This window comes from Saccostrea echinata, unplaced genomic scaffold (genome assembly GCF_033153115.1).
Source record: "Saccostrea echinata isolate AGI-Se365-2 ecotype Australia unplaced genomic scaffold, CSIRO_AGI_Sech_v1 ptg000013l, whole genome shotgun sequence".
NCBI classification, from domain to species: Eukaryota; Metazoa; Mollusca; class Bivalvia; order Ostreida; family Ostreidae; genus Saccostrea; species Saccostrea echinata.
Genome location: NW_026889762.1, coordinates 6,702,682 through 6,714,595, shown reverse-complemented (window position 1 = coordinate 6,714,595; position 11,914 = coordinate 6,702,682). Strand labels below are relative to the sequence as shown.

General features: G+C 32.8%; 2 protein-coding genes across 2 annotated transcripts; one reads left to right on the top strand and one right to left on the bottom strand.

Annotated features, from left to right (window-relative positions):
* Positions 1–331: 331 nt before the first annotated feature.
* LOC133186393 (uncharacterized) lies at positions 332–1,654 on the bottom strand. Its single transcript, XM_061321652.1, has one exon. It carries the CDS (start codon positions 1,432–1,434, stop codon positions 334–336), a length of 1,101 nt encoding a protein of 366 aa, XP_061177636.1. The 5' UTR covers positions 1,435–1,654; the 3' UTR covers positions 332–333.
* A 3,609-nt stretch (positions 1,655–5,263) lies between these two features.
* LOC133186394 (uncharacterized) lies at positions 5,264–9,759 on the top strand. The gene is made up of 7 exons (XM_061321653.1): positions 5,264–5,418; positions 6,714–6,892; positions 7,140–7,359; positions 7,595–7,711; positions 7,941–8,043; positions 8,696–8,788; positions 9,475–9,759. The coding sequence occupies exons 2-7, from the start codon at positions 6,839–6,841 to the stop codon at positions 9,524–9,526; spliced, it is 639 nt and encodes a 212-aa protein (XP_061177637.1). The 5' UTR covers positions 5,264–5,418; positions 6,714–6,838; the 3' UTR covers positions 9,527–9,759.
* The last annotated feature ends 2,155 nt before the right edge of the window (positions 9,760–11,914 follow it).

Sequence of the window (11,914 nt, the reverse complement as noted above, 5' to 3'; positions counted from 1 at the left end):
TCCCATTTTTCTTTGGTCTGATAAAAATGTTTGATAAGAATTCATTTTCCTCCGAATCTATCACTTCTTCGATAATTTTCTTATGCAATAATTGTGTGATTTCTTGATCTTCCAAAATCATTTCTTCATTGTTAAATTGAATTGGTTTTGGTGAACACATTTGATAGGGAAATTCATCAAATTCTATGGAATACCCTCGAACAGTTGATAGTACTGTAGCATCAGAAGTTATTTCTGTCCAAGCTTCAATACACTGGGATATTTTCCCTGCTTGGAAATTATCATTTGTGTTCATGAAATTCATATCAAATTTACTCACTTCTTTTGTAGTTTTCATTTCCGCTGTTTGTATTGAGTGCTCGGGGCCTTCTTCCGGAAATGTGGAGTGGATCTGTGGCCTAAAAAATGGGACTGTTTTCCCGATCCTCCGTACTGAGTGTAATTTGACTTGTATCCATGGCCAAAAGGTTTCCTGCTATAAGGTTTTCTATCCTTAGGAAACGTTCCGGATATCTTCGACCCTACTTTATTGCCTTTAACAATATCTTCAATAACTTTCCCAAGGTCGTCTCCGAACAAGTTGTCAGTCACCGGATGGTCATTGGAGCACAAAGCCTTAAACTCCTCGTTTTTGTCCGGCTGAACGATCAGTTCTCTGCGCCGATATGAAAGGTCACAATATACAAAAGTCATTAATTTGAGGCTGTCCATCGCTAGTTTCGTAACCTCGCCAATCGGAGCTGTTTCACCCCCCTTCTTTTTTGACTTAAGAAGTATATCCAGCTGCTGGAGCTGTGGCACAATAGCTTTGCACACCAGTGCCTGTGTTTTTTGAAGTCGGACATCCTGTGTTCTGACTTTCCTATTAAGATGTGCCCAGATTTCGCTGTTTACTTTAGGTGTGATAAGATTTGCGACATTTTTCGGTCTGCTATACTTTTCACCGATCTCCTTTATTTTGTCATTGTTTAATTTTGTCCGCATGCCTTCATTCGCGACTTTCGCCAATTTCTCATAAATTGGTTCACTGCATTTGTCCTCCGAACCAAAACATTCTGCTAGCTCTTCTAGGAGATCGTCTGGATCGCTTTCTTTTTCTTCTGTCACTTCAGACAGGAGTTCCTCAAATTCGTCTTTGTCCGCCTCCGACTCGGACTTACTACAGTCAGGTGCCTGCTTTTTACTTGTTGATGCAGACTGGGGATTATCCAGCGCCTTGCGCTTCTCCCCCTTATTTGTTTGTTCGCCATTCATACGTTCTTGCATCTTTTGTACAGTTTGTGTTAGACACAGCATTGTTTTTTGATTTTCTGACAATTGTTTTTGCATTGTGGCAACTAGTGATTCCACAGCTGTCTCAGGTGCGTCACCTTTGAGATCTTTAGCATTACGATCATTGCCATTGACGGCCATTATTTCAGAGTCTGTGCTCATGTCTTTGGGCGCGTCGCCACTAGACAATTTATGATATATAATATTCAATCAAGAAAGTTCCAAAGATAGTTAATCCGTCTTGCAATCACGAATAGAATCCAATAAAAAGTTCACACAAATAATCTAAACTAAACTATAACACAAATAAAACTAAAAAATCCAAGAGCGTAAAAATTTTGCTGCCGTACGAATCACGTTTGCTTTATCTATGAATCACGTGGTAAGCTTATCATCTCTCATTTGAGACTGAGGCACCACATTGGGAGAAGAAATTGTCGGTCGCTGTATACTTTTTGATCGGATTCGTTTGAGTGGTCACGCATTGCTCAGCCTGATCAGACAGGATAAGACTATAAACTTCATCGTTTTGTATAGCGTATCACGAACAAGTTTTACTTTTTTCCTTATCCTTCCTGGCCGGTCTCATGACGGGATACAATTTCTTTCTTTTTGCTTGTTCTTCTATTTTGGGAGGATATTGCAGATTGACCCATACATGCGTTCAGCCAAGCTTTTGGGGAGCACCTGTTTGTATGAACTCAGGATCATTAAAGAAGGTAAATTTAACCACTATATTGCGTGGGTACATTCCGTCTCCCCAGCCTGTGCACTCTTTCAAAGGATATTTCATAATATGGTTTAGATCTACGTTGGATAAAGTCCTGCAATACTGCTTCAGTATTTTCATAGATCTCTTCTCGTATTCCGTTGAAAATTAGGTTGTCCCTCATGGCTTTTAGTTCATAGACTCCTGTAGATTGACACTTGCCTCATTAAATGCCTGTATATCGTCCTTGATCTTCTGACCTTGTTGATCTTTTCCCTCTTGTTACTCAACCATCTCCTTTCGGTTTTCAATGACCTGATTCTTGTTGGATTCTACTGATACTTTTACTGCATCAAATAGAGAACACGCATTAGATTCGAATTCTTTGTGATCGTTTTTGATAGTTTTGATTTTTTCTTCCTTCTTGTTGACCTGAGAGGTTATTGTATTTACCGCTATTCGGATTTCTCCTATAGCTGAAATTTTCTTCTCGATTTCGAAGAAAAACGAGCTTCAAGACAATTGTTTTTAGACTCCATCATCGTCAGTATGAATGTATTTTTTCCAAAGTAATTTTATCGTCATTACACAAGTCCCCGCCTCCTTCGATTACATTATGGCTTTCAGTAACAAGTTTTGCTGTGTCTGTCATCGACGTTTTGTCACTTTTATACTCATACACTAATATATGATATTGTATATCAGTTAAGTGTGTCTCACATTATGATACGTTCAACACAAAACACAATACAGCAGTACAGCCTTCACAACACATAATAACACAAGCTGCACGGGTGAGCTTTGCTCAGTGACACACAAAGAGAGATTGATTCTAAAAAGTTTCTTAAATATACGACAAAGCTACGCAACAAAGTTAATATTTCGAGATTAAACGAGATTAAAATATAACGAGAAGATAGGTATAATCAATATCCCTTTTAAAATTCGACAGTAAGTTTAAAAACGAAGCATTTTTCAGATTTTCTGTGAGACCGATCGAAAAAAGACTTTCCACTTCCTTGACTTCCCATCTATATCTTTATACATATCAATATGTTTATAAATATTGATAAATAGTGTGCATCACTTGCTTTGCTCATTAATACAGATCTGTGCTAATCTGTTGCCAATAATGAGTAACTTGAGTATGATGATGTGTACGGAGACTTATCTAAGTTTTTGAATCCCGGGCAACAGGAAAGATAACCCTAAAAAGGAACTTCGATACCAAAGATTTTGAAAATAATTTTTCTACATGAATAAATTTTATCTTTATTTAATTTCTTGTTGTAAATTAATTTATCAATGTTTTTTCTATACTTTCAGGAGTCTTCCTTAATTTTTTCTCTCCACTTTAGATATTTTTTATATCCTTTAATTAATTTCTTTAAAAATATTTTGACGGATAAAATAAAGTTTTTTGTGGTTGTTTTGTGAGCTTATTAACATACGATTGGAAAGAACAAAATTTGTTGCTCTACGTCAAATCTCAATGAAAAAAAAAATATCTTGAAACTTATGAGTTTATTTTTTCTTAAATCACAATAAACTATGGTTCAATTTCTGGTCAGATTTTAAAGGTTGATATGCTTGTTAAAAGTAATGCTCAGTTATATAAGAACATAGGCTGGAAATGTCCCTAACAAAAAAATACTATAGTGAACTATAGTTTACTGTAGTTAACTATAATATCAAAATAAAAACTTTTGAGCTTTGATTTACTTTAGTAAAAACCTTTGAACTTTGATTTACTATAGTGAAGACTTTGGAACTTTGATTTACTAAACTTTGATTAACTATAGTAAATCTTTAATACTTGATTTACTATACTAAAACCCATGGAATTATGGCTTTGATTCCCATTCTTGACATTTTATGATATTTCAAGGTCAAAATTCATAAAAGCTTCCAAGAACTTTTTATCAACCCGACCCTCCCCCAAAAACATTAATGTCCAAGAAATGATTTTTTTTTTTTTTTTTTTTTTTTTTTTTTTTTTTTTTTTTTGCAAAATTGTCTCTCGCTCGCTCCGATAGATGAGCAACATGTATTTAAATGTATTTGATTTAATGCAGATGTATAGTGTAATTTTGTTAAGGAGAAAGGAAAATAATAAATAATAAAATAAAATTTGCGTCATTTATGACCAAAATACCTTCTGTATCAATTCCAATAAACCTGTTTTCTTTTAAATTACAAATGTAAATATTGCATTTGAATTAGCTAATTTATATATTTAAATAAACATGTACAACAACCCTCAACCCCACCCAACCCCACCTCCGCCCCCTAAAAAACGGCAAAATAAGCAAAACAATTTTAAAATGCTTAATAAGTTGATAAACTGTTGTGAAAACTTTGAAACTTTGATTAACCATAGTAAAAACTTTCTTTGACCATAGTGAAAACTTTGGAACTTTGATTCACTACAGTAAAAACTTTGGAACTTTGATTTACTATAGTAAAAACTTTAAAATTTTGATTTTCCACAAAAAAAAATTGGAACTTTGATTTACTAAAGTTAACTATAGTTTACTATAGTATTTTTGTCAGGGGTGTGGAGGACCCTTAATCGGTTATGAAAAAAAAATAATATATCTTATTTTTATTTTTTTTTTTTAAAAAATCATGCAATTTTACTGTAAATATATCTAGGATTTAAATACATTCAATACAAATGCAGATGACAAGATCTGCTATAACTTAGTTTGGAGGACTCTCTATTGACATTCACGCTATAGGACCTTCGATTCCGTTCAGAGGGATACACATGACAGTAGATAAAAAAAATTCCAACCCGAAAATGTCTTCACAATAAAAAAAAAATCAAAGCCAAAAAAAAAAAAAAAAAGCAAAAAAAAAAAAAAAAAAAAAAAAAAAAAAACAAACAAACAAATAAACTCCTTTCCCAAACGTATTAATCCCAGAAGATTTCCTGACAAGCGAAAATAAGAAGATACAACGTAAAATCCATTTCCCCACCCTATTTCGTGCTTTAGTAACTCTGCATATTTCAGTGGGGTCTGCCCCACCCCCTTCTAGATCCGTGCATGGAGTAAGAGAAAAACATAAACATGCATATCCCTTGTAAGAACCGAGCATACACATTACAGCACTCTCCCAAAAAATTTCTGTGCTCTGTAAATATATGTAGTATTTTAACTGCGCATTACATACATATACCGATAAAAAAAGGGTCATGGCCAAATGATTGTATTCTATTTTAAGAGCCATGGCCGACAAGTAGAAAGACGTACCTTGAGCGCTCTACATAAGGAAGTGTTTTAAAGTCTTGCATCATTATTTTTAACTTTGATCTGTTCAATTTACTACGCTAAATTTTAATGCGTTCTCATATCTTTCGTTTTATGTGCAACTGAGGATTTTAATGCGTAATTTGTATTTTACTGACATTTGGATACCAAATGCTAATTTTAGTGAGTACTGACCAGTGTTGGGGACATCTGACTATATGTAGGATTTAAACATATTTGATGTAGCAGAAAAATCACTGAAATGTATAGTCCTCTGAGGGGGGTCGAACGTCCAACGCTGAGATCTTCGATCAGGAGTCCTATCGACTGAGCTATCGCGGACCGCTTCATATACAATATAAAATCCTGTATTTAAAATCTTATATTTTAAGATCAACTATTTTTAGAAAATAGGAAATTGTGTTATTACTACTTTCGTTTTAAGGCAGTAATAAATGGTTTATAATTATCTTTCACAATGAATGATAAATATACGTTACGCATTCGTTGTAATATTTAATTAACATAGTTCATTCTTGTCACCATTTTTGGATATGAGCTAGATAAGACAAAATACCTGGAACAAACTTTATAGAATATTAACCATATGAAATTAAATTAGCTACATTTTGATTTATATTCTTATTCAAATGCTATTTGTGTTAACGAGTGTCTATCCCTTACTTATGCAGAATATGAAAACGTTTCAAAATGTATATAATACAAGTCCATGCCAAAAATTGTAACTAATTTCCCTCCCATCGATATTTACGGTGAATTGAATTAAAACGTAATAAACTTATGCTAATCACTGATATTACCCTAAGAATATAGCGATGCTATTAATATTAGTAGATTTGAAAGACTCATCTTTAGTTTAATACGCTTCATAACAAAACTAATGAATAAAGAAATCATAGAAGAATTGGACGAGTTTTCACTTCTACTTTTGTGTGTATGTATGTGTGTGTGTGTGTGAGTGGCGGGGGGTGGGGGTGGGGGGGGGGGTCCATATCATGTGCGCTAAAAAAATGTTATAAATAGAATAAAAGTTTTATCTGGTTTGTTTAATTTCTCTGAATAACTAAATATAATAAGTTCAGTTTTGAATTGGATATTCTGTGTACATGGAAAACTTGCAAAACCAAAAGTTACTTATCCGTGAAGAACAGATAAGATTAAAAGAAGCATTTGTTCGGATCTTATTTCGACCACTCACTTAAGATCGTTATCTCACCTTGTCATTTGAAGCCGCTGTAATTAATTGACGTTTGGGAATTTTCGGTGTTTATATTATATTGTAAATTAAACATTTATTGAAGTAACCAGTGTCGAAATTGGACGACGTTTCTTGACCTGTATGCTTCTTAAAAGATAAAATATATTCATTTTTGTTAATGTTTCATAAAAGTTTGCAAAAAGATCGCCCTGGACTAATTTATTTTTTTGGTTTTAAACTTAAACTCTATCTATTGTAGGTCTAGGATTCTCTATGAGGCCAACTGGATAAAAATTTGTGACGACTACTTTGAAAAGAACAGTATTCTTTCTGAGAAATTCATAAAGGGATGTAATTCGAGTTTTGTTCTTTCTTTTCCACATTATGCTGAAAGTAAAACCATTTTGTTGTCTGCTAATTCCTTTTTATGAAATGCAGGTAGGTTTTGTTTTTGTTTTTTTACTGAATGTTATGATTAAAGTTATATATTTTGTTGCAAAAAAATTATGATAAACCGGAAATTAAAGATGGATTAATATATCCAATAAATATGAATATAACAGGCACACGCATATATTATCCAGTAATGTTATCATTCTATCGACTTTAAAAACTGAAACTCATTTATTGATTTATTTATTTTTTTTTTTTACCTCATTTATTTATCTTTTGCCACATTATTTAGGTTTTGTGTGTCATTAACTGCCCAAGCATACAGCAGACTGCCAGGCCTGTTAATGAATGCCCAAAGAGCGAAGTAGCATGGAAAGAAGCAGCTGCTAGAATGAACTGCGAACATATAATGCAAAATTGTTCACAACAACGCCAGTATGAATACCACTGTGCTTTGAATATCTTTCTAAATGAATCGTGGGAATTATGCAGCATAATGAAATACATGCTGGGTATTTCACTTTGTCCATCTTAACGATTTCTTTTTTTTTTTTTTCTTTACTGTGTAGTTTATTAATGACTAAAAGACATCTGACTTTGAATACGAATAATAGCTTACTGTTTCTGTGTCAACTTAGAAAGGAAGAAACGTTGGTATTATCAGTAATTTGCGTCAGTTTATCAACGTTATATCTACAGAAAGTTGTTGCTTTTATGTTGTATCGCAACTTTATTTTTTTTTCAAAGGTTACTGCATGGAATATAATGAAGAAGGGAAGAGGATTCAGAACAATTATCATCGGAAATGTTTGGATTTGAATCCCCCTTGTCCAACAAGATACAAGTCAACAGAAACATACAAATGTAAGATGCCATCTTTAATATTGTTGATACATTCAGGATAGCATCTGAGACAGGAAGCATGATGTAACAATCTAATGATTTGACTGAGACAATTTTCATATCTTAAAAAAAAGTATCAAACAAAAATGACTGATTTCGTCATTGCTGATGGCCATGTATTGACAATAACTATACAATAGCTAGCAATCTTGTTATCACTTTTAATCTTAAGATTTCTTTTCTTTTCCAGATCAATCCTGCTATAAAAAAGTGAAGGAAAACGACCTCCTTTCTTCTAAGCTTTCTGAAACGACTTTAAGGCTGGACAACACTACAAGCAGCACAAATGATAAGTAGGTTAATCTTGTATCGTGAAGAACTACCAACATTCATACATGTACATAATTTGAATACAACTGCATGTTGCATATATTATTTTAACGTCATTCCATAAGCACACAAAATCAGTTTAACCTATAGATACATTGAAATTTTAGGTAGAAGACAGTCATAAAGAGGTCTTCAAAGAAATTTATGATGTAAAATACAATTTTGTATACTTCGTTCACAACATATTTACATACATGTACATGGGCAAATTATTATTTGATAAATTATACCCAGACTTGTGAGTTGGATTGGGCTAAGCATACTGGAAATCATTTGTTTGGAGGCAACCCATTTATGCACATCATCTCATTCCTAGCGAATCAGCTCGTAATTTTATATATATATATATATATATATATATATATATATATATATATATATACATATATACATATATATATATATATATATATATATATATATATATATATATATATATATATATATATATATATATATATATATAAACCTTGATTTAAATGCAATTAAATAATTCATTATAAATATATATTTTTTTAAATTAAGATTAAACTTTTGATTTAAAAAAAAGTAGTTTCACAGGTTAGTTTTATAATTGTTACATGTAATTTAGAGAGAATTATAATTAATTTACAGGAATCATAACGGAGAAATGCAAAGCGATTGGATAATTGTTGTTATGTCGTCGATTGTAATCTTTGGAACGCTTGCTGTGGTTGGATATATAATGTGAGTATATACACAAATATAATGAATAATACAACACATACAGTTTTAATCAAAATAGGTTGTACTGAAATGTTTCTTCTCTAACTGCGTTACAAAAATCCAATCCTCTTCGCTCCCGGTGGAGCATAATGTCAACACGAGACTGCGCCACTCAGCGTTTCAAAAATATCTGCAGGGTATTCAGATAATATTCGAAAGAATTTTATCCTAACTTGTCTCTCCTTTCATAGTACAGCATGTTAAAGTCAAGAATCTACATGCACTTGCAAATTAACTTTGAAATAGGTGGTAATTAAGAATGATGTTTTAAGATGGCCGTCTGCTCAAAAGCTTGATTACTATGGTTATCTTCATCTTTCAAATAAAATAGTCTGCATTGCATTTATTAAAAGAAGAAAAAGAAGATAAACAGCAAAAAATTTCTAAATAAGAGTTTGTTAAAACGCTAGCATACGTTTAAGTTTAGGACATTAGTGTTTGTATAACAACTAGTCTGCTCTACGTCACATTGATATCCTGATTACATTGCCTCTGTTCACCTTCATTATATGTACAGGAACCTTCTAACTGGGTGCATATATAGCAAAAGAGCTATATGCTTAAAATCCTTAAAGCCCTGTATTGTTTTCATGCTATAATACTGCATTTCCTTCGTTTTTGTTTTACTTGACATCTTTTTATTTCAGATGGAGAAAAAAATTGAACAGATTGAAAAAGATGAGAATTTTATACCATTAGATCTTGTTTTGAAGTATATGTAATATAACAGCAACTTGGAAAAGACTTCTTCGATCAACGATTCTTTAAACGGAGAGTAACACTTTTTAACACAATTTAGAAGGAAATATACCATAGATCCAGGCAAAATCAAACCTCAGATGGCCCACCAATATACATATTATTATTTTTGTTAAATTATTATTTTTATTTTAATTTCTTTTTTCGTTTTGTGAAAGAATTATGACTGATGAGTTTCTTTGATTTTATTTTCCTGAAAAAATAATCTGCACATATACAATATAAAGAATTTTACAATGAGACCATAATAGTCCAGATAGAAAAGACATAAATTAAAAGTGAAGATAACGAACAAAAATCCAATCAAACAATACATTTTGTGAGCAGGCCAAACACGGACATCTTAAAAAAACATCAGATGTTTCTTTAGGTGTCCAGGAGGAGTACTAGTTACCATCTTCTTTGACTGCCACATCATATTATGTCCCTTATCATGTTCAGAGAAGTGGTCAATTCAAGATAATTCATATAAAACAAAGGCTAACAATTTGTATGTAAGAAGCCAATCAACATTCGACCTAACGACAATACTTCCAAATGTATCGACCGTAGAATTGCCGAAATATTGACTATAAATGAAATTATAGATACCCTTGTATCATCAGCTTACTTGTCAGTGTGTCTGCCTCGTTTGAGAGATTATTCCTACGAAGAATATGCTTTTGCATATCGAATCGCCTGCAAAAAATAAACCCCATATAAATTTGATTATGGTATATGGCCTCATAAATAAGGGAAGTTGACGATAGAAAAGTTGACGTCATCACGTAATAAATATATGTTCACTTAAGAAATGAATTTAATTTTTGAAGATTCATGAGGACATGAACTATGGCGCTTCACGCCGGCATATTTCATGAAGCGCGTTAGCGCTTCATGATAAAAATGCCGGCGTGAAGCGTTGTAGTTCATGTACCTCATGAATCTTCAAAAATTAAATACATTTCATATATTTACATTATTTTTCTGATGAGTTGCCACAAATTACGCCATTTAACTGTCATTTTTAACCCTCTTACTGCCAGAACTGTGTCACATTTATGTATTTCATATGCCAGAACTTTTACAAGAGCAAAAAACAAGAATTTAAAGTATATTTCTGGAAATCATGAAAAGGCTGCTGATTGTGTTAGATTTACAGGTTGATTTTATTGCTTCTACTTTGATTCTATCCCGAACCGTTCATCGACGTCATCCTTAACTTCGCAGTGCGTCACAATGGGGAAAAAGTCCGCGTAATTTGACAAACTGTAAAAATCTAATAAAATTAGCACCGAGTTCGAACACCTCATTTTGTTAACTTGATTATTGAATTTTTAACTCGGATTTTTTTTTTCATATAAATTTAAATGTTTCATTTGCATGACAAATAGGTAGTGATTTCCTCATTGTTTTGTTATTTTTATTCTCATAAAAATTCATTTATATTGAAGAGTATTGTTTTAAAACTATCAATTATATACTTTAATTGATAAAAACCAGTAAGCTTCTGCTTTTGACTTAAATTGTTATATTTTTAATTGTTTTTTATTTAATTTTTCGAGCTGAAATATCGAAATTTTATACCCGTCCTCAAGGCCGGAAGCAGGGACGGGAGGTGCGTGCGGTCGCACCTCTCACATGTTAAAAATTAACTGAAATATTTTTTTTCACATAAGTTCATTATTCCTCTGCAGCTGATTATAGTAATGCCCCTTCTAGCAATTGAAAAAAAAGAATCCAACGATACAACAAACCACATAAAGCTTTTAAAAAAAAAATAGCTTATGGGACGTACGTACCTCTCCCAGACCCCCCTCCTTTGTCGCAGCTCTGAGTATAAAAAAAAAAACAGTTTCTAAAGAGCATTCATCGTGGTACATGTTCATGCCACTAAAATGTGATAATTTAATGCATTGTTTAAAAAATACAGTCATCATGCAGATCTAATGTTCTCACAGACACAGCCCGTTTTCATGGAGCAGCAAGATGGGTTGCAGTTATTGTTCCCGGAAATACCGCTGTGTATGAAATGCCCGAAAGCATTGACCTACACAAAGGGCTGCGTCACAGTCACAACACTGGAACCGTGTTTTCTTCGTAAACACTTTGCATTTTCCATGTTTACATTCTGCAAAAATGGATAAAAAAAGACTGATACGAAATTAAGCCATATTTGAACGAGTAACCTGGGGATGGGAATTATCAATTCTACTCTCAGCACTAGTATGAAATGAAATACCAGGGGCGTAGTCGACAAAGTGTCTTGCTGTTAACCTCTCTATGCACTGGGCCGGTCCTGATCTCTGACTGCCAGCTCTGTACTCCCCAACGAGTTCTTGGCACAGT